This window comes from Saccopteryx leptura, chromosome 5 (genome assembly GCF_036850995.1).
Source record: "Saccopteryx leptura isolate mSacLep1 chromosome 5, mSacLep1_pri_phased_curated, whole genome shotgun sequence".
NCBI classification, from domain to species: domain Eukaryota; kingdom Metazoa; phylum Chordata; class Mammalia; order Chiroptera; family Emballonuridae; genus Saccopteryx; species Saccopteryx leptura.
In genome coordinates, this window is record NC_089507.1 from 3,744,959 (window position 1) to 3,767,962 (window position 23,004).

Here is a 23,004-nt window from a genome sequence, read left to right on the forward strand (position 1 = left end):
AGATTGATGTTTCTGTCTCATTTCTCTCTCTCCCTTCCTCTCACTCTAAAATCAATAAATTAAAAAAAAAGTTTTACTTTAGAGCATACTTGTTAATTTATGCTTTCTGGAATTTAGGGAGTCTATTATGCAGATATTAAATCTCAGTTTTTAAATTATCTTAATTTTTCATAATTTGTCCTAATTACTACCTGCCGTTTAATATTAACCACAGTTTAAAAACCATTTTAGCAAAGTAGATGTAATGTAAGGAAGCTATTTCCATATTCAGTGACTATGTTGTAAGGATACACTAATTATTTACGGTCGTACCCAGTACTTGCCAAACACTAAAATGTAGCTTAAGCCTGGCCTGTGGTGGCACAGTGGATAAAGCTTTGACCTAGAATGCTGAGGTCGCCGTCTGAAGCCCTGGGCTTGCTGGGTCAAGGCACACACCACAAGTAACCAATGAGCAGCCAGAGTGAAGCAGCTGTGAGCTGATCCTTCTCGCTCTCCCACCTCTTTCTCTTCTCTCTGTAAAATCAATAAATCTTAGGCCCTGGCCGGTTGGCTCAGCGGTAGAGCGTCAGCCTGGCGTGCGGGGGACCCGGGTTCAATTCCCGGCCAGGGCACATAGGAGAGGCGCCCATTTGCTTCTCCACACCCCCCCTTCCTCTCTGTCTCTCTCTTCCCCTCCCGCAGCCGAGGCTCCACTGGAGCAAAGATGGCCCGGGCGCTGGGGATGGCTCCTTGGCCTCTGCCCCAGGCGCTGGAGTGGCTCTGGTCATGGCAGAGCGACGCCCCGGAGGGGCAGAGCATCGCCCCCTGCTGGGCAGAGCATCACCCCCTGGTAGGCGTGCCGGGTGGATCCCAGTAGGGCATATGCGGGAGTCTGTCTGACTGTCTCTCCCCGTTTCCAGCTTCAGAAAAATACAAAAAAAACCAAACCAATAAATCTTAAAGTAATAATAATAATAACAATAATAATAATGTAGCCTAACTGTTCTTTCAGCTTCTGAATCCAGGAAACCACCTGAATAAAAAATATAAATGTTAGGCCCTGGCCGATTGGTTCAGTGGTAGAGCATTGGCCCGGCACGTGGAAGTCCTGGGTTAAATTCCCGGCCAGGGTACACAGGAGAAGCGCCCATCTGCTTCTCCACCCCTCCCCCTCTCCTTCCTCTCTGTCTCTCTCTTCCCTTCCCGCAGCCAAGACTCCATTGGAGCAAAGATGGCTCGGGTGCTGAGGATGGCTCCATGGCCTCTGCCTTAGGATTGCAAACAGAGCAAGCCCCAGACGGCAGAGCATCGCCCCCCTGGTGGGCGTGCCGGGTGGATCTCAGTCAGGCAAATGCTGGAGTCTGTCTCTATGCCTCCCTGCTTCTCACTTCAGAAAAATACAAACAAGGAAACAACTGTGTGTGTGTGTGTGTGTGTGTGTGTGTGTGTGTGTGTGTGTGTGTGTTAACGACACAGAAGGACCAGGAGAGCTAAGGCTGAGATTAATTTATCAGGCTTTTCATTACACACAGCTAAGTGAGAATCAGACCTCCTCGAACGACCTCATCCATCAATGACACAGGACACAAAGGCAATCTAAGCTGCATGCTTCCCTGAGGCCTGCTGGAGGACCAGCTTACAGAACCAATTAAGATTAAGATCAAAATCAAAGCCTGTTGTTTCTGCAAGGGATCTTTAAGAGTCGATGCTGTCAGGCTCCAAGAACAAAATCCTGATGCCACTCATCCACACAAATAATGGAACTGTTCGCTTTGCGGGGAAAGCAACACAGAACACTGTGAAGACAGCAGCAAAGGTTAGGTTTTCACATTAGCCTTCTGAAGGGGGCACTCCTAAGCCCCATTTCTTCACCCCACTGCTAAAATCACCAGAGCAACACGTCTACTTCCAAACCAACAACAAAAAATGTCAAGTCCTTTGCAGAAGAAAAGTTTCCCAATAAAACTTAAAATTTTTATTAACATTTAAATTATGTCATCCAAACATTGGCAACCACATTGGTACAGGTTGGCTAGGACAAATTAAGATCATGAGGTCACAGTTTCAAATGCAACTTCAGAATTAGTTGCAATGAATCAATACATGTTCATGGGAAGTTGGACTGTTTCCTTCGGTTTACAATACATGTGGGAAGTTTAATAGAAGGTGAATAATTTACCACCTAGTGTTCAGAGTAACTATAGAAAACTGAATCACTCTTAGGATCAAAGTATAACAAGGCTTTAACAACAGCTCAGTAGTTTTTCCCAGAGCGCATATAAATATATAAATCCTGAAAAGGTAATACTGTGTGCTGAGCCGTAAAATCCGTAAAAAGTAACAGTTTTGCCACAGTGCACCTACTGGTTCATTCATTTTGCTTTCCCCATCGCTTCCCGACCCCCACGCCACCCCAAGCAGCTTTCGGGTTAGAATTGGAAGACATAAAAAAAAAGTAGCATACAGCCCACGTGAAGTAAGGAAGACAAAGAGAAAAAAAGTGTGCAAATTAATCCACTTTAAAATTCCACACTGCAACCTCCTATGTCTCATAACAGGATTTCGATCGACTGAACTGACTACTCTGAGATCATCTCCGAGGGCAGCGAGCGTCCTCTTGCAGCGCGGTGTGCAGGGCTCAGGTCTGAGGTCTTTCGCTGCAAGAGGGGAAGTAGTCCTCGGTCCGAAACAGGGCCGGGGGCTCGTAGCCGGCCTGCGGGGGCCTGCCGGAGGGCGCCCTGTTGAAGATGGAGGACACGGGGATCGTGTGCAGGAGTTTCCTGAAGGCACTGGGGAAGGACCCCAGCTCGGCCTCCGCCCTGGCGACCTGCTCCTCCATTCTGGCCACGCTGGCGCCGATCATCCGGACGAAGGCCTCGAGTCTGTCGATCTTGCCGTACACCCGCCGCATCTCGGTGGCTTTGGCGTGGATGCGAGGCACCCCTTCGCTGACCACGTGGGAGGAGTCGCCGCGCAGCATGTCCAGCATGCCCACGAACTCGTCCACCCTGGTGAGCAGCTCCTCCAAGCTCGCGTCCAGGGCCTCCACCTCCGGCCGCGCCCCGGCTCCGGGCAGCAGGCAGGTGGCGTAGCCCGCGGCGGCGCGGCGCAGCAGCGGCAGGTCGCCGCCCGGCGCGCCCAACTCCGAGCCCTCGTCCTCCCACGGCCCAGAGGCGCTGCTGTGGCTCTGGGACACGTGGCCGCTGTCCCCGCTCCAGGCGGCGCCCTGGGGCTCGGCCTCCTCCGCTGATCCCTCGCGAGATGGCCCGCGGCTGGCGGAGCGACCCTCCATGGCCCGCGACTTCCGGGATGCCGGCCTGCTTCCGGCCTCAGCGCGCGCGCGCACAGCAGCACGCCACTCCTTCCGGCCTTCGTTCACGCGCACGTACCATGTATGCTTCGGCGTGCAGTCTCCGCGCGTGCACGCGTGCTGCGGGCTTTGGAGGGCGCTTGCAGTTCAGAACCATATTCAAAAAGGAAGTACCCCAGAAGTATCGCGAGGTGCATGCATCTTAAGTGTACACACGGATTGTTTTGCATATCTATACAGCCATGCCATCTTCGTCCAGATCAAGATAAAGAACATGTTCAGGACCAGGGAGGGTTCATCCCCCATCCCCCCAGTTTTGTTCTTGATATTTATCGTAAGGTGACCAACTTTTTTACAATGAAAAGGACAAAAATAAATAGAAGAAAACAATATCGTAAATAAAAGAAACATTTTATTCATTGCAACAATAATACACTAGAATATGATAAATGCATAATAAAAACATTTGTAATATTTTTATTGTAATTATGCTTTCAGGCCTATTAATTTTTACTAATAATTGTAAGAAAAAAGTGCTCATTTAGATAATGTTATCTAAATGAGTACTTATAATCACATCTCGCCGCACTGTACTGATCCTTGACAAATAGTCATGTCAAATACAAATACGTCACATCACACGCAATGGATCCACTTTGCATCGATCAAATACGGACATTTACAGATTAGTCTTTCAATATCAAAAAGGAGGACATGGCCTGACCTGTGGTGGCGCAGTGGATAAAGCGTCGACCTGGAAATGCTGAGGTAGCTGGTTTGAAACCCTGGGCTTGCCTGGTCAAGGCATATATGGGAGTTGATGCTTCCTGCTCCTCCCTCCCCCTTCTCCCCCCCCCCTCTCACTCTCCTCTCTAAAAATTAATAAAATTTTTTTAAAAAAGGAGGACATGTAGGAGGACACTTTTCAAGGGAGAATGGAACCTACAAAAGGACTGTCCTCCCTAAAGGAGGATGATTGGTCACCTTAGTAAAATGGAAGAGAGGAGATTCAAGCAAAAGAGTGCTTGATGACTTTGAAAGTTTTTGGCTTCTTCAGATGGCTCAAATACAGAAATAAAATTAATAAATGGCTTCATTAGTGAAGATCAAATCCAGGATACTGCCGGAAAAACCGAAATATTATGACAGTGAAATCCCTCTTCCCGATCCCTGGCTTCAGTTGTTCAAGATATTGTTAAAAAAGACCCCCCCCCCCAAAAAAAAAGGTCTAAAATAACTTCCCCCTATTTTTACACAGAATTATCGGGTGTTGAATGGAGAAAACGTAGAAAACAGAGAAGGAAACCCAGCAAAGAATGGAGGCCTCTTACCAACAGCCAGTGAAAAACAGCCTCCTTCCAACACAACCATGCTGGTGAGTCATCTTGGAAATGGATCCTCCAGCCCCATTCAAGCCCAGGAATGACCACAGCTCCAGCTGATATCTTTTTTTCCCACTAACATATCGTTTCTCCCACTAAATATCTACATTTAGATAATATAGTACATGAGCTATCATTCATGTACTATAATATTAACCCTTTAAAAGTGTACAGTTCAGTGATTTTAGTATATTCACAGACTTGTGCAACCACCACAGCTCTCGAGTTCCAGAATATTTTCATCATCCTGAAAAGAAACCCTGTATCCATAGCAATCATTAACCAGCCTCCCTTTCTCCTAGCTCCTGACAGTGATTGATATACTTTCTGTGTCTATGGGTTTGCTTATTCTGAAAGTTTATTTAAATGGAATCATACACTATGCGGTCATTTGCGATTTGCTTCCTTCACTTAGAATAATATATATATATATATATATTATATATATATATCTATATATATATATAATATATATATATTTTTTTTTTTTTCTTTTTCTGAAGTTGAAAACGGGGAGGCAGTCAGACAGACTCCTGCATGCACCCGACTGGGATCCACCCAGCACTCCCACCAGGGGGTGATGCTCTGCCCATCTTGGGGCCTCACTCGACCGCAATCAGAGCCACTCCAGCGCCTGAGGCAGAGGCCACAGAGCCATCCTCAGCGCCCGGGCCAACTTTGCTCCAATGGAGCCTTGGCTGCAGGAGGGGAAGAGAGAGACAGAGAGGAAGTAGAGGGGGAGGGGTGGAGAAGTAGATGGGCGCTTCTCCTGTGTGCCCTGGCCGGGAATCGAACCCGGGACTCCTGCACGCCAGGCCGACACTCTATCACTGAGCCAACCGGCCAGGGCCCACTTAAAATAATATTTTTAAGATCCATCCATGTTGTAGCATGTATCTGTACTTCATTTTTTTATTGTTGAAGACAAAGAAATGATGTAATCTATGCATTATATAGATATACTACATTTTGTTTATTCAGTAGCAGATAGACATTTAGGTTGTTTCCATGTTTTGGTTGCTATGAATAATCCTGCTGGTAACATTCATTGGTATACAATTTTTGCGTGTACTTATAAATATATTTTTAATTCTAGGGTTAGATACGTAGGAGTAGAATTTCTGGGTCATATGGTAGCTCTATGTTTAACTTTTGTGGAACTGCCAGGCTAGTTTCCAAAGTACCATTTTATATTCCCATCAACAGTGTATGAGGTTTCACATTTATTCACATCTTAGGAAACAGTTGCTATTGTCTACCTTTTTGATTATAGCTACCCTAGTGGGTGTGAAATGGAGGGCATCTCATTGTTAAATTGATTGGCATTTCCATCCCAGACAATATCTTTTTTTAAATTTTTATTTATTTTTATTTTTTTTTACAGAGATTGAGAGAGAGTCAGAGAGAGGGATAGAAAGGGACAGACAGACAGGAACGGAGAGATGAGAAGCATCAATTATCAGTTTTTTGTTGTGCGTTGCGACACCTTAGTTGTTCATTGATTGCTTTCTCACATGTGCCTTGACCAGGGGCCTTCAGCAGACCGAGTAACCCCTTGCTCAAGCCAGCGACCTTGGGTCCAAGCTGGTGGGCTTTTGCTCAAACCAGATGAGCCCATGCTTAAGCTGGCGACCTTGGGGTCTCGAACCTGGGTCCTTCGCATCCAGTCCAACGCTCTATCCACTGCGCCACCGCCTGGTCAGGCCCAGACAATATCTTGACTGAAGCCTCATTAAATATCCTGAGCTGAAACTATGAGAGGTGATAAATATGTGGGTATGCTTTTTGTTTAAGCAAGAGGAAGTAATATAGTGAGACAGACTCCTCCATGTTCCTCAACCGGGATCCACCCTACAACCCCTGTCTGGGGCAGATGCTCGAATCAACCAAGCTATTTTCGGCCCCTGAGGCTGATGTGCTGGGAAACTGAGCTATCCTCAGTGCCCAGGCCGATGCTCGAACCAATTGAGCCACTGGCTGCAGGAGGGTAAGAAGGAGAGAAGGGAGAGAGGGAGGGAAGAGAAGCAGATGGTTGCTTCTCCTGTGTGTCCTAACCAGTAATCGAACCTGGTACGTCCATATACCAGGCTGACACTCTATCCACTGACCCAACTGGCCATGGCCAGATCTTGGCTTCTAAATATCATTTTCCACTAAAAGGAAGTAGGGCTGATTGAAGAAATGTTCAATTCCAGAGCCAGGGCAGAGGAAGTATAAGATGTATCCAGCCTGACCTGTGGTGGTGCAGTGGATAAAGCATTGACCTGGAATGCTGACGTGGCTGGTTTGAAACTATGGGCTTGCCTGGTCAAGGCACATATGGGAGTTAATGCTTCCTGCTCCTCCCTCCGTTCTTTCACTCTCTCTCCTCTCTAAAAATAAATAAATAAATAAATAAATAAATAAACTTTTTTAAAAATCATAAAAAGCCCTGGCCGGTTGGCTCAGTGGTAGAGCGTCGGCCTGGTGTGCAGGAGTCCTGGGTTTGATTCCCGGCCAGGGCACACAGGAGAAGCGCCCATTTGCTTCTCCACCCCTCCCCCTCTCCTTCCTCTCTGTCTCTCTCTTCCCCTCCTGCAGCCAAGGCTCCATTGGAGCAAAGTTGGCTCAGGAGCTGAGGATGGCTCTGTGGCCTCTGCCTCAGGTGCTAGAATGACTCTGGTCGCAACAGAGGGACGCCCCAGGTGAGCAGAGCATCGCCCCCTGGTGGGCTTGCCAGGTGGATCCCTGTCGGGCGCATGCCGGAGTCTGTCTGACTGCCTCCCCGTTTCCAACTTCAGAAAAATACAAAAAAAAAGAAAAAAGAAAAAATATATAAAATTCTTATCTTTCAACTTGTTAAAAAAATTATTAAAAAAAAAAAAGATGTATCCAGATACTGTTCTATGGCTGAAAGAGAGGAAATGTTCAAAAAACAGTGGGGATAAATCAAAAGGACACAGAGGCCCTCTTGGATGGGTTCCTACTGGCAAATCAGGGTCAATTTGATCATTGGAACAAGTAATTGTGGTAACAGTCACAACCCATTGCATAATTTGAGAAACTACGAGTTCATATAAATACGAACACGTGAATAAATCAAATGCTTGAGGGACACAACCTTTACAGTTTCAGAGTCCCTCACTACAAATGCTCATTCGCTACGAAGGTGAAAAGGATAACTGGATAATGGAGACTTGTTCCCGGTCAGTCCTTGAACATGGCCTTACTCTCTGTCTGAATAAGATGTTCTAGATACAGCAAGATGCTTCTTGCCCCGGCTCTGGAAGCGGTCATTTTTCACCCAAAAAATACCATCTTAATCTAGTGATCAAAGGGACTACAATCAGTTAGGGGACAAGCTGGAACCATGTGCCATCTGATAAGCTGCAACAAGCACATTACATCACTTCTGTGACATTCTCGCCAAAGAGAGCGACTCAGACCTAGAGGCGAGGGCACATCTGACACATGCAAAAGGAAAAAACTTCTAAAAATAATAATAATAATAAAAATGATCTGTAATCTTCAAAGTGTCGGGTCCCAGGGTGGCCAAGTGAAGGTGACAGCTCACTGGAGAAGAGAAGTCAGGGGCCAGGGAGGCGTGGCATGGAATCAGGCGCCCTGTGAGCACCCCGAGCTGTGGCAAGGAAGGAGGCGCCAAGTCCGTGTGAATGATGAGACGGGGAGGGAGGACGGCAGATGAGGACGGAGAGAGGGTGGTTAGCCCCCCAACAAGTGCTCTGGGGCTCTGGCAAGAGGAAGGGGGTGGATCCGCTAGGAATGCCCTGGAACACGGAAGGAAACACGCGGTATGTAGGAAGAGAGACTGGGAGAGAAGTGGGTGCTGCTTCCGTGATGGGCAAGGAGCGCTATGGGTGGAGGGCAGGGTGTGCTGACAATGCTCCCCCAGTCCCCGCAGGCCAGTGGCAGGCCTGGGGTCTGGGGTGGACCCAGAGCGGTTTCTGAGCAGGGAAGGAGTGACATGAGTAAACTGTGGTGGAGAGCAGCCCCTTAGGCCCACTCCTGGCACACGGCGGAGACCGGGGTTTGGGGTCTGGGGTGGACCCAGAGTGGTTTCTGAGCAGGGAAGGAGTGACACGAGTTACCTGTGGTGGAGAGCAGCCCCTTAGGCCCACTCCTGGCACATGGCAGAGACCGGGGTCTGGGGTCTGGGGTGGACCCAGAGCGGTTTCTGAGCAGGGAAGGAGTGACACGAGTAAACTGTGGTGGAGAGCAGCCCCTTAGGCCCACTCCTGGCACACGGCGGAGACCGGGGTTTGGGGTGGACCCAGAGCGGTTTCTGAGCAGGGAAGGAGTGACATGAGTAAACTGTGGTGGAGAGCAGCTCCTTAGGTCCACTCCTGGAACACGGCGGAGACGGGGTCTGGGGTTGGGGTGGGCTTAAGGGGTGACAGTCCTGGACAAGTTCATGTTGAGGTAAGGTAAAGCTGGGCAGGCAGGGCATGTGACTTGCTCTGCTCAGCTAGAAGTTAGCCACCGTGGTCCCAGCACCCACGAGCACTCGGGCACTGGATCTGAAGAAGGTCAAAATGCATCCTTCTCACTTGGGGACACAGCTTAGCTAAGAACCAGTTCCGTAAATCATCAGCAGGGGACACTGGTGACCTCTGAGGGCCTGAAGTGTCCTCCCCCACTGCTTCTCCTGAGGGAGAAACTCACATTTCCCCAGCATGATAGTGGAGACACACTTGACATGGGTTAAAGTGTGTGTGTGTGTGTGTGTGTGTGTGTGTGTGTGTGTTTAATCCTGGAAGCAATCCAAGTGTACGTTGATGGGTGAATGGATAAGCAAACTGCTCTATCCTTAAAAAGAATGGAAATTCTGACAGCTGCTACAACATGGATGAACCTGGAGGACATTATGTATGCTCAGGAAGATGGGCCAGTTACAATAAGACAAACACTATATGATTCCATTTACCTGAGGTCCCTAGATTAGTCAAGTCACAGAGAAAGATAGAACAGCATTTGCCAGGGGCTTGGGAGGGGGGTATTTAATGGGTGCAGAGTTTCAGTTTTGCCAGATGGAAAGGTTCTGGAGATGGGTTGCACAACAAGGTGAATATACTCAGCACTACTGAACTGTTCATTCAGAAATAGTTAAGATAGTACATTTGATGTTTGTGAAGCCAGTATCCACGGCCACCATCACAGCCGCCTGGCTCGTGCAGGTTCGCATTAGATTCGGACAGATGGTAATTAAACAATGGAACCAAGAACTGGTGGGCCATTAGCTTTAATCCTAGCTTGCACCTGGCGGGCAAGTAAAAACACACACTGGGCTCCAAAACCCACTCATTCAGTGCTCACAAAGCTACTGACTTATCCAAGTTTCCTAGAATCAAAGATTTCTAGCTCACCAGCCTTATTCACCTCTGTTCCTCATCTCCTTCTCTCTGCACAAACTCTCCACAAACTGGCTTCTTCTTCAACACTCTGCCATCTTGGCTGCTTCTCTTGGCCTCCTCCACGTGGCCTCTCTCTGCTGTCCTCTCTGCTCTCTTTTCTAATCATAGGAACCAAGAGAGAAAGCTCCCGGTTTGCCCCCATTTTATAGCGTAGAAATCAAAACCTTTAATCCAATATACAAATAAGGAAGTTTCTGATACAAAGTCACTTCTCTGAGGCATGATGGGATTGCACCACCCCACATCAAAAAGGGTGGGAAAGGCTTAGTCCTAAAACCAAGCCCCAGGCTATAAGGATCCTGCCTGCCCACAGCCCACCCCAACATACATTAATATAATCATGCCCATTCCAAGCAAGAAGGGCAACTAATATCATCACCTGGGCGACAGGCTTCCATGTGGGCAGCGCCATCTTTAACAAAGTGAGCGTAATATATTTTATCTGCCCAACAATGTTATATATATAATATATATATATATATATTAAATATAAGACTTTATTTATTCATTTTAGAGAGAAGAGAAAGAGAAGGGGAGAGGAGGGGGAAGTATCAACTCCTACATGTGCCTTGACCAGGCAAGCCCAGGGTTTTTTTTTTTTAAAGAATGTTTTTTTTTTTTTTAATTTTTTTATTTTTATTTATTCATTTTAGAGAGGAGAGAGAGAGAGACAGAGAGAGAGGAGAGAGAGAAGGGGGAGGAGCTGGAAGCATCAACTCCCATATGTGCCTTGATCAGGCAAGCCCAGGGTTTCGAACCGGCGACCTCAGCATTTCCAGGTTGATGCTTTATCCACTGCGCCACCACAGGTCAGGCAAGCCCAGGGTTTTGAACCAGCGTCCTCAGTGTTCCAGGTCGATGCTTTACCCACTGCGCCACCACAGGCCAGGCCTGATATTATATATTTTTATCACAATTAAAAAAAAATGACAACTCTCCTCTAACCTAGTAATTCTAGGTTAAAAACATGTAATCCATTGTGAGAAAATTATTTGAGCTTAAGATACAGATGTACGCATGAAAATATTAACTGGAGCATACCTTTAAAAACAAAAAAGTTAGAACTATATATTTAGTAATGAGTAAAAGTTGGTGCCCTCATTCCAGCGAATTCCAGGCAGTCATTAAAAAGTGCTGGTTGGACGTGGCTTTGGCTCCCTGAAGACCTGGGTGCCAGGAGCCCCCCGGGGGAGTGATGAAGTTCGCAGGAGGGGCGGGCATTCTGCACCCTGCGCAGGGGACCCCCCAATGAAGGTGGGCTGACAAAGAACCGCGGAGGCTGTCTCTCCGGGCGGGCGGGAACCTGTCTCCCAACCAGACGCGCTCTCAGTGGGAGGCCCGGTGGAGCCGCGATAAGATGCCAGCAATGCCAGGAATTCCATGCAGCTGAGAGCCCGCAGAGACGCCGCTTCGGAGCAGGGGAGCAGGCCCCGCCGCAGACCAGACCGGAGACCGTCTGGCGGGACGAAAACAAAGGCCGCTGGCATCCTGAGTTGAGGCTGGGGATGGTAAGGACCTGTCCGAGAAGCCCCAAGGACACTTGAACGCTGTGGCATGGGGTCACGTTCACGCTCTCGCGGTCTGGGTTCTTGGTTGGAAAGCACAGAATTGGCCCCTGCTCCCAGGTCATGATTCAGAAAGCCTCTCCCTGAACAGAGGGAATAATAGCTCAGGACAGCCGGGACCTGCAGTGCGGGGGCAGGGCTCCCTGGCGGGCAGTGCTCCCACAACCAGGCCTGAGAATTTTCCCAGGCCCCACCCGTTGCCGACTCCACGTGTGGGGTGAGGGCGGAGCCTGGGGGTCCCCGGCCGGTGCCGGTGAGCAAGGGCTGTAGCGTTGGCAGCAGTCTCGGCGGACTCTGCCTCCTGTCAGCTGTAGGGTGGTGACTAATTTGTCAAGGAGGGCGAAAAAAGAAAAAACGATCTCCACTCTGGTCCACACTTTTTGCTTCCCCCGTGTCACGTTAACTTGGCTGATCACCGTTTACCTAAGTGTTTTTACTGGCTCCTGTCTAATTTAATGCAACCTTCCCTCGTACAAAAACATGGGCCATCCCACCCCTTCCCCGGCCAGGAACAAGCCAAAGCCTCGTGTCAGTACACCCACTGCCAAGGTCAGGACCTCCCGGTGATGCTGTCTCAGAGGTCAGCAGAGGCTCCAGCTGCCCACACCGGGTCAAGTTACTGACCCGACAATCATCACCTCCCTTGTGTCACTTTGGCTGCTCTGTAGGGACAGTTTCAGAAAGCTGTGAGCATTGGGGATGTAGCTGGTTGTTCACTCTTAATTCATTCCTTCTTTAAGTCTGTTACTGAGTTTTACGGTCTTTGTGGGGGGAAAAAGCAGCATATCATTAAAAAGGTATTACCAGCCCTGGCCAGTTGGCTCAGTGGTAGAGCGTCGGTCCAACGTGTGGAAGTCCCTGGTTCGGTTCCCGGTCAGGGCACACAGAAGTGCCCATCTTTTCTCCACCCTTCCCCCTCTCCTTCCTCTCTGTCTCTTTCTTCCCCTCCTGCAGCCAAGGTTCCATTGGAGCAAAGTTTGCCCGGGTGCTGAGGATGGCTCTAGTGCCTTAGACACTAGAATGGCTCTGGCCACAATGGAGCAATGCCCCCAGATGGGCAGAACATCACCCCCTCATGGGCATACCAGGTAGATCCCAGTTGGGTGCATGCAGGAATCTGTCTGTCTGCCTCCCCGCTTCTAAGTTCGGAAAAATACAAAAAAAAAAAAAAAAAAAAAAAAGAAAAGAAAGAAAAAAAAAAGTTATTCCCTGAAAAAGCATGTTTGGAGAGATGGAAGAGTGAGGGGCCAGGTTTGATGAGTGACTCCATGACTGACTGACTGATTGAAATGGATGGCTATCGCGTAATCCCCCCTGAGCTCCCGTAGAGGATGGCGATCACTCTGTGCTAATGAAACATAAGCAGGGACCGCGACTTACCTAAGATTGGCACAGGGTGGGCACCCAGGAAATGGCCTGAAAAGGGATTTTTACCAGCTGACCTGTGTCCTTTCTCCTCCATGTCTCCACTGGGCAGGTGATGAGCATGAAGTGACAAAATAGTGAGTGTTGTGTGTGTGTGTGAGTGTGGTATGGAGGCTTTAAGGAAATCATCAGTTTCTCTGAGACCAGGATCATTTCACAAGCATTTTATTAATCAGACAGCTGTCCGCGCGCTCAGCCCGGAGAAGTAATTGCTGCCGAGAGCGTTCTGGGAGCCAGGGGCCTGCTTGCTCCCTGCGCCTCCATCAGGACTTCGGGCTGCAGAGTGTCATCTGGGCCCCTCCTGCTCAAAGTACTTGTGACAGGCAGACGTGAGCGCCGCCACAAACACGATGAACTCATTGAAGTCCACTGTGGCATCTCCGTTGGCATCCAGGTCCTTGAGCAGTTTGTCCACGGTGTCCTTGTCCTTTCCGCTCTAGAGGAGACAGGGAGCCAGGGTCAGCGACGAGGGTGTCTGTGGCGGACCATAGCCTCAGCCAGGCACCGCTGCTGGGCAGAGGCAACAAAACAAAACAGAACACCCCCCAAACCCGAGTTTGTGCCAGGGCCCACTGTGCCCGGCTGGCACGCGGCACCTGGAAAGAAGACTCGGCTCTGGGAGGTGGGGACCTGCCCTAACGAATCTGAGGGGATGGTGTTTGGATTGTGTAAGGTGCTTTACCCCCAGGATTCCCGGGAAACGCGCTCCCTCTCGGCTCCATCCGTGGGCACCGCTGCCTCTGTGGGCGTTGCCTGTTTAAGACGCTCCGCGTCACGTTTACTGAGCCCCATCTCTGTGGGCACCAAGCCAGCTGCTTTACATAGACCTCTAGTCCTCACGTCCAACCGGCAAGGAAGGTGTATCGCTCAGGTTACAGGTGAAGAAAGCAAACCCGGAGGGCGGAAGGGACCCGCCTGACGGGGAGCAGGAGGAATCTGCGTTCAGACCAGCCCTGGAGGAACAGGAGTCCCTGCCCTCCCGGACTTGGCCTCTTGGAGGCCAAGGTGGTGGTGGGGGGAGGGGAGCGTCTCTGAGAGTCCGCTCACCTAACAGGGTTAGAGCACTTGACCGCAGCGCTCTAACATTGGGACCAAGCACCACCACGGTGCGGATCCGGAAAGCAGCAGCAGGGGGCGCTGCCGACCCAGCCCCGGAGTCTACTGGAAGCAAACCGGGACGTGGCCATCTAAAGGACGCTGCCTGAAGTTTGTATAGCCACCCAGTGTTGGTGAAACCCGGACTGTGCTAGGCTCCCGGCCGGGCATGGAGGAGGCGCTCACAGGGGACATTGCTAGGTGCATGTTTCTCCAACTTTGCAGGGCTTCAGCATCCGCTCGGGGCCCCCCGCTTGTCGAAGGGCAAAGCCGCCAGGTCCCCCTGGGGATGCTGTAACCCAAGTGTGAGAATCCCTGGCCTAGCCGCTGATTCTCAGTGTGCTCTCAGGGGGACATGAATGGGGCGGGGTGTTCAAGGAGCACCAAAGCTGGAGAAGGCAGGCTACCAACATTAAGTTCCAAAGGAAATGAAGTTGCATATTCTTTAGAAATTCGTTCCCATCAAATTTCATGTCGGGAGAGGCTGTGGGGAGGGGGTATTTCTTCTTCCCTCCACGGTTCTGTATTTTTACATGTTTCTACTACCACAGACATATTTATAACAGAGAAAAACAAAGGAACTTTATTTTTTAAAATAGTCTATCTTCATTGCTCAATGTCTCTCAAAGTGATACTTAAAGCGGAACATTTCAGGGTTCCCTTTTTAAGCGTCAGTATCAGCGTAGAAGAATCTTGGCGGGGGCCCTGGCCGGTTGGCTCAGCGGTAGAGCGTCGGCCTAGCGTGCGGAGGACCCGGGTTCGATTCCCGGCCAGGGCACATAGGAGAAGCGCCCATTTGCTTCTCCACCCCTCCGCCGCGCTTTCCTCTCTGTCTCTCTCTTCCCCTCCCGCAGCCAAGGCTCCATTGGAGCAAAGATGGCCCGGGCGCTGGGCATGGCTCTGTGGCCTCTGCCTCAGGCGCTAGAGTGGCTCTGGTCGCAATATGGCGACGCCCAGGATGGGCAGAGCATCGCCCCTGGTGGGCGTGCCGGGTGGATCCCGGTCGGGCGCATGCGGGAGTCTGTCTGACTGTCTATCCCCGTTTCCAGCTTCAGAAAAAAAAAAAAAAAAAAAAAAAAAAAAAGAATCTTGGCGGTGGGTAGGCAGAGCTGGGGGAGGGGGGAGGTGGGAGGAGAGGAGGAGGAGAGAGGAGCTGGGGGAGGGGAGGGGGGAGAAAGCGGGGGGGGGGGAGTGCAGCCTAGGAGAGGGACAGTTCTGGGTGACCAGCAAGTCCTGCCTCAGAGCTGACCCTGGATTCTGTCCCTGTGCTCAACCCCCACCGCACTCCCTGCCATGGCGCCCCTGCAGAGGAAGAATTCTGCTCACAAGTAAATTGGTGATCCAACTCTTTCAAGAATTGCCCTGGCCACATCTCCTCCCTGCTCCCAAGCTCCAGGGTCCCCAGGCCCCGGGGCAGCAGACCCATTCCTCAACAGTTCCTGCCCCTTCTGCCTTCCCGCCCGCCTTTCTCCTCCCCGCACGCCCAAAAGTCCTCCCTGACCCTCCTTATGCTCCCGGATCCTCCCCTTGGTCCTCCGACCAAGCCGGCTCTGCCCTGGGCGCATGGAGCCCCTCATTCTGCCGCCCAGAGCCGGGGGCCTCACCTGCAGGAAGCCTGGGAGCTCCTTCTCCATGAGCACCTTCAGCTCGCCCTTGCTCAGGCTGTTCTTGCTGCCGTCCGTCCCTGCGTACCGGGCAAAGACGTCGATGATCATGCCCATGGCTATCTCCAGTTCTGACATGGTGCTGGAGTGGGACCCGCGTTCCTCCTGGCTGCTGGCGTGGCTGTGGAAATGGCCCACGGGCGGCCTCTTGGTGCCTTATAAAGCCCAGCTTCTTATTGACACAGTGGGTGGGACAAACCGGGCTGGGTCGCTGGGCAAACCCGGCCCCGCCCCGCTCTGCATTGTTCGGGTCCAGTGAAACGCATTGTTGCAACTTCCTGGTTCCGTGGTCTGGGAACCCTCGCCCCCCGGCCCAGGCCCAGTACAGGCCCCCCTGGCGTGCCCACGCTTTACTGGACTGAGTTACAATGGTGTGTCCCCCCCCCCCCGGGGGACAAGTCGGGTCCCCCTGGAATGAGTGGGCGCCCGCTGCGTGTTTGCCGAGTGAGTAATGAGTGAGTGGAGCTGTCCTTTGGCCCCGTTCTGGGTGGATATCAGATGGGCCTGGCACTCACCGGCGGCAGAGAAACCGCTCGAGTGCGCGGATGACGGACGTGCCGGCTGTGCCCCGGCAGCTGCTTGTTTTTCAGAGCGCCCTGAGCTGTGAGTCACTCGGAGGACCGGCTAGCACCGCAGCCCTCCTCCCCAGAACACACGGGTTAGATAAGGAGGAGGCTCCTGGGAGACCCCGTGTGTGTCGGGAGCGCGGAGTGTGGGGTCTGGCCCAAGGGTGCACCCTCTCTGCGCGGCCTCTCCCTTCTCCCCAGGGATGGGCACGGAAATGGAGGTGTGTGTGGCAGTGGCAGTCTGCAGCCCCCGCCGAGCGCGGAGAAGGGGAAAAGCCTGGACAGACCGGGAGCAGGGTGGGGGAGGCAAAGCCACAGCTGATTCTCCTGCGGGCATGAGGCTTTCTTCCAGGTTCCCCGCAAGGAGGCTCGGTGTGGCCTCACGGGGTCAGGTGGGGAGAGGCAAGGGCCAGCCCTACCGACTCCTGTGCTGGGCAGTTTCCTCTTAGGGTGAGATTCCAGGGCCCAGGGCCCCGGGCTGTGGCCTCCCAGCTCAGAGGAAGGTGCCTCCCAAAGGAATCCATCAGCCCCGATGTTATCAGCACAGCCAGAGCGGAGAGCTCGCCTCAGGGGCCCATTTCCAGTCTAACCTTCCAGGACTGTGGCGAAGCGGCCAGGCTTCAGGCCGCAGCCACTGAGCAGCCCGCCTGACTGTACGGAGTGCGAGTGCGTCTGACCAGCACGCCCTGAAGGCTTGGTACCAGCCGGCCTCGGAGGATGGGCCACGTTTCCAGGAAGGGGTTATACTTAGACCTCTGTGTCAGAGGCCCCGTTGGAGAAAAAGTGATTCTGACACTTGTTAAAACCGAAGGAAGACAATTCAAGACTATCACAGTAGGAGCCATCACCATAGAAACAGGGGAGAGAGACCGGCCTCAACTTCAAACAGGACAGGGAGAGATGGGCATTTACAGCCAAGGGGGCCGAGCCAGTGGGTTAGTGGATGGAAAAAGATGAAGAGGAGACGGCAAGGGTTGGGGATTCTTGCTAAAGGCAGGCCGCGGATTTACAAGTCAGGGGTGGGGTCCGAGGAGCTGGGTCAGATACTGAAGGTGGGGTGATGCAGCTTGCTGCTGCGGCTGGGCTAGGCACTAGGACATGTCTACCAGCCGTGAACTGCTTTCAGTTAGAGAGCTTTCATTCTCAGGCCTTCCTGGCTCCTGTGGGTCTCTGCGTTGGTGAGGCAGCCACGCAGGGCTCCCCCGAGCCTGTCAAGTTCAGCGGGGGCCCCTTTGCGTCCACGCTGGGAAGGGTTGTCTCTTGCAGGCTCCACATGGATGCTCTGGACAGGCTGGCCCAGGAAAGCAAAGCGTTTCTGCCCTTCGCACCTACACCCTGAGCTCTCCTCCCTCACAGTCAGCCAGCAGTTGGTGCTTCGTGATCAGACGTGATCAGGGGCAATGGAGAAAACAGAGGTCTTTGCAATCAGCAGCAGGGCCACACAGCAGGGCCTCCAGGCTTCCCCTGGGCTCTTGCTCCTGGTCACACACTGACCACCAGCCAGCCAGCCAGCGAGAGCTGTCTGCTGGCCCGTGTCCAGTGTTGAGAGGTCAGATGAACCGGAATGACCGGTTTCCTCCACTTTAAACCGGGGAAAGGGAAACTGAACACAAAGGGGCTGGTAATCTCCACCCAGGGGACCCAGCCCAGGGGCCAGAAGGAGCCCAGGACGCTGCCCCCCTTCTGCGAGGGGATGGGTGGGTGGGAAATGTCTCCTGTGGGTCTGAGTGTGTGTGGGGACAGCTAAGCTCGGAAGTCCGGTCAGATGAGGTGTCCGAGAAGGACGCTTGTGGTGTGGACTGAGGGCCCATCGTGTGTGGCCTCTGCCAGCACAGAGCCCGGCCAGCACAGGCCCCAAACCACGTTGGCCCAGCAAGTTCCTGAGAGCCCAGGGTCCCTGCACTGGGCTGGGGGACACAGGAATGAGGGAGACTCAGATCCTGACCTCGGGGTACCCCAGCCAGAGAGGGAGAGGCACAGGAGAGGGAGTGAAGGCAGGGAGGAGGAGAGGGCGAGGAGGCTCTGGCCACACACGCAGGCACCTGAGAGAGGAAGCGGAGTTCGCAGGGGGCGGAGGGCAGGGAGGCCAGGGCGCTGTGGGCCGCGGGGCAGTGAGGGCCAGGGGCACTGTCACCGTGGAGGAGTGGGAAGCTGGAGTAGGCCGGGGAGGGGGCCGCACAGACCAGGAAAGACCCTGCAGGCTGGCCTCACCGGGACCCTCTCCTGAGGGCCGGACCTCCCAGCCCTGGCTGCCCAGCAAGGCTCCTGGGTGGCTTTACAATTCCCAGCTCTGTCCGGGCCCCACCGGCCCAGAGCTGCTGATTTCACCGGGCTGGGCTGGTCAGAGCTTCCCAGCCACCCAGCTCTGCAGCCAGCCTGGGACCTGTGGTCCGCAGGGTTTACAGCTGGGAGAGATGTAGTTCAACTGCCCCTTTGAGGCCCACTCGGTGGTGGTATCTGGATGAGGAGAGGATGGCCGGGAGGCGGGGAGGAGGCTGCAGAGAAAGGAGCCCCCTCCACCACGCCCGGCCCAGGGGTCCTGCAGCCAGGAAGCCGGTGGAGGGCTTGGCAAGGAGAGGAAAGAGAAGGAAGAGTCGGGGCCTGTGATGCCCATGGCCGAGGCCCGGCGGGTCCACACTGCCTCCGGGCAGATGGTAGAGCCACCGTGGAGCCGGAAGGCGTCAGGCCATCCCCATGTATTGGAGGCTTGCGGAGATGGGCGAGGGAATAAACAAAGGAAAACCTGCTCTTTGCAGCAGAAGGTGTCAATGAAAACAAAAAAAATTCCAAACCTGTAAGAAATGTTTATGAGTTTATTTGAGCCAAACGGTTGACAATTGCCGGGAAGCAAACTCACAACAGATTGAGAAAATGCTTTGAAAAATGGCTGTAAAGCCAGTAGCCGCGCCCACCATCACAGCCGCCTGGCCTATGCAGGTTCGCATTTGATTTGGACAGACGGTAATGAAACAACGGAGTCAAGAACTGGTGGGCTATCTTCTTTATCCTAGCTTGTACCCGGCGGGCAAGAAATACACACAGTGGGAAAACACTTCCCTTTCCATTCAGGGCTCCCAAAGCCACTGACTTATCCGAGTTTCCTAGAATCAAAGGTTTCTAGCTCACCAGCCTTATTCACCTCTGTTCCCCATCTCCTTCTCTCTGCACAAACTCTGTACAAACTGGCTTCTCCTCCAGCACTCTGTCATCTTGGCTGCTTCTCCTCTCCGATGCTAATTTCAGGAACAGAGAGAGAGCGAGTGCCCCCCCCCCCCATGTCTGCCCCATTTTATAGTGTAGAAATCAAAACTTTTAAGCCAATATACAAATAAGGAAGTCTCTGATACAAAGTCACTTATCTGAGGCATAAATGGGATTCCTCATGAGAGTGCACAACCCCACATCATGCAACAGTCAAAGGTGTGGGGAAAAGCTTAGTTTTGAAAAGATCTTAGTATTAAAAGGGTGGGAAAGGCTTAGTCTTAAAACTAAGCCTTAGGCTATAATGGCTTTGCCGGCTTATAGCCTGTGTCCCACATAAGCAAGCAAACATATCATATTTACAAACTTATTTGACTGACAATGGCAGGTTCACCACTTATTTTATACATCAGAATCAAAGGGGAAGATGTCAGGGGGTTTCATGAAATTGATCAGTGATAGATGAGGGATGCGGGAGCCAGCAAAGCCCGATGGGGGAACTCTGGGACTGGATGAAAGTGAAAATGTGTACACTAATACCTCTCTTACAGAGGGAGGCACAACACAGGTTAAGTTAACTAACACGATAATAATAACAATAAAAGGGTTTGTTGGTTCCTGCTCTGGTAGGATGCCTGCCTTGAGGGGGCAGAAAAAGTTACTCCCACACCTGAAAGGCATGTGATCAGATACATTATTGCAGAAGCAAAAGGCAACAGGCTTCAAAGCAAACACTGACCTTTGTTCAGAGAATAACTCCCTAGGACGTGACTACCCACCATAACCTGCTTTGAGTAAAAAGTTTCCATTTCAGACCTTCCTGTGTGTTTACTTTAGGTCCCAGAGTCTGTAAGGACGCCAGGCAGGCTCTCCCTGAGCTCTCCAGGTTGGGCATGTGGCCCATTTTTAGTCCCTGAGGGTAAGGGAGCAGGAACAGCGCCCCTCACAGAGGTGGCGGCTGAGGGAATCGGGAAACCCACCTCACGATCTGGGAGAATCGCCCTGAGAGAAAGCACCCATAGCTTTTCCTGGAGACACACCGTGTTTCTCTGCCGTGTGCTCACGAACTAATCGTGCAAAGGGCTGGCAGCCGGGAAACCAGCGAGCAAGCCTAACACATATTTTCCCCTCACAGGGCTTCACTATCTGTGCACCCTCTGTGCTTGCAGGAGGGGAAACTGAGCCTCGGGGCAGGGATGTGGGTGAACAAGCCTGCTCCCTGACTCCTCTCTGACGCACCAACAGTTCAGCATCATACCAGTTGTATCCCTGATAACTTCCGAGAGGGATATTGTGGTGAGGGAGAATGTTGGTCAAATAAGTTTGTAAATATAATATATAGATTTGCTCGCCTATAGTTTGCATTGGGTGTGGGGGACAGGCTGTAAGCAGGCAGGGTTGTTATAGCCTAAGGCTTAGTTTTAAAACTAAGCCTTTCCCACCCGAAGTGACTTTGTATCAGAGACTTCCTTTTTTGTATATTGAATTAAAGGTTTTGATTTCTACACTATAAAATGGGGCAGACCGGGAGCTTGCTCTCTCTGTCCCTGAGATTAGCATTAGAGAAGAGAGCAGAGAAAGGAGAGCAGAGAGAGGCCACATGGAGGAGAGGAGAAGCAGCCAAGATGGCAGAGTGCTGAAGGAGAAGCCAGTTTGTGCAGAGAGAAGGAGATGGGGAACAGAGGTGAATAAGGCTGGTGAGCTAGAAACCTTTGATTCTAGGAAACTCGGATAAGTTAGTGGCTTTGGGAGCCCTGAATGGAAAGGGAAGTGTTTTCCCACTGTATTTCTTGCCCGCCGGGTGCAAGCTAGGATAAAGATGATGGTCCACCAGTTCTTGGCTCCGTTGTTTCATTACCGTCTGTCCGAATCAAATGTGAACCTGCATGGGCCTGGCGGCTGTGATGATAGCCGTGGCTACTGGCTTTACAGAGGAGGTTGAGCAAGTTCAGAAACTTGAGTTTCTCAGAGACCAGCAGAGTGTCAGGCAGGTCACTTGCAGCAAGTAAAGGAAGAATTTATTGGCCGTGCAGGGAGAAAGTCAGGGGAAAGAGGACCTTGGAGGCAGGTTCAGGGGGTTAGTCCTGGACAAGCTGCCGCTGCCCACTGCTCTCCTGGTTGCAAGTCTCGTGGGGTCCCTTAGAGCAGGGGCCCCCAAACTACGGCCGGTGGGCCGCATGCGGCCCCCTGAGGCCATTTATCCAGCCCCCACCGCACTTCCGGAAGGGGCACCTCTTTCATTGGTGGTCAGTGAGAGGAGCATAGTTCCCATCGAAATACTGGTCAGTTTGTTGATTTAAATTTACTGTTCATGCCTGACCAGGCGGTGGCGCAGTGGATAGAGCGTCGGACTGGGATGCCGAGGACCCAGGTTCGAAACTCCGAGGTTGCCAGCTTGAGTGCAGGCTCATCTGGTTTGAGCAAAAGCTTACCAGCTTGGACCCAGGGTCACTGGCTTGAGCAAGGAGTTACTCGGTCTGCTGAAGGCCCACAGTCAAGGCACATATGAGAAAGCAATCAATGAACAACTAAGGTGTCGCAATGCTCAACGAAAAACTAGTGATTGATGCTTCTTATTTCTCCGTTCCTGTCTGTCTGTCCCTGTCTATCCCTCTCTCTGTCTCTGTAAAACAAACAAACAAATAAATAAATAAAATAAAATAAATTTATTTGTTCTTTATTTTAAATATTGTATTTGTTCCCATTTTGTTTTACTTTAAAATATGTGCAGTGTGCATAGAATTTTGTTCATAGTTTTTTTTTATAGTCCAGCCCTCCAATGGTCTGAGGGACAGTGAACTGGCCCCCTGTGTAAAAAGTTTGGGGACCCCTGCCTTAGAGCTTAGGAGAAAGAGAGGCAAGGAAAATGCACCCAGGGGTAGGAAAAGGAGAAGGGATTTTTTAAAAAACGATTTTTATTGATTGATTTTTTTTTTTAGGGAGAGGAGAGAAAGAGAAGGGGAGAATAGGTAGCAGCAACGAGCAGCAGCTGCCTCCCGTTTATGCCTTGACCGGGCAAGCCCAAGATCCCAAACAGGTGACCTCAACATGCCAGGTGGACTCCTCCTTGTCCACCACGCCACCACAGGCCAGGTGGGGGAGGCGGCTTTAGGGGAGGATCTCCATAGCATATTCATCAGCTTCCAGGTGTGTTTTCAGGGTCACATTCTCCACTGATGGGTGGGTGCCAGGGCAGGGGGTCAGCAGGCAAGGCGGCTGGTCCTGAGGTCAGCCCTGGCTCTCCTGTCTGGTGTTGCTGCTCTTCCGGGCCCAGGAGCTGAAACACAGCTGAGGCCTGACTGTAATCTCTGGGGGTTAATGCTTAAATGCTATTCTCCGGCTTTCTTGTTTGTTCCTCCTCTAAAGGGGGGTGGGGTGTCTAAGGCCACATGACTTGTGATAT

The 23,004-nt window shown here is 51.7% G+C and overlaps 2 protein-coding genes across 2 annotated transcripts; both read right to left on the reverse strand.

Annotated features, from left to right (window-relative positions):
* Positions 1–1,931: 1,931 nt before the first annotated feature.
* On the reverse strand, positions 1,932–3,303 carry BLOC1S4 (biogenesis of lysosomal organelles complex 1 subunit 4). The gene has a single exon (XM_066384645.1). It carries the CDS (start codon positions 3,272–3,274, stop codon positions 2,621–2,623), a length of 654 nt encoding a protein of 217 aa, XP_066240742.1. The 5' UTR covers positions 3,275–3,303; the 3' UTR covers positions 1,932–2,620.
* Positions 3,304–13,224: 9,921 nt separating this feature from the next.
* S100P (S100 calcium binding protein P) lies at positions 13,225–15,982 on the reverse strand. Its single transcript, XM_066384963.1, has 2 exons — positions 15,775–15,982; positions 13,225–13,511 (listed from the first exon to the last, which is right to left on the reverse strand). Exons 1-2 carry the CDS (start codon positions 15,910–15,912, stop codon positions 13,362–13,364), a joined length of 288 nt encoding a protein of 95 aa, XP_066241060.1. The 5' UTR covers positions 15,913–15,982; the 3' UTR covers positions 13,225–13,361.
* Positions 15,983–23,004: the final 7,022 nt, after the last annotated feature.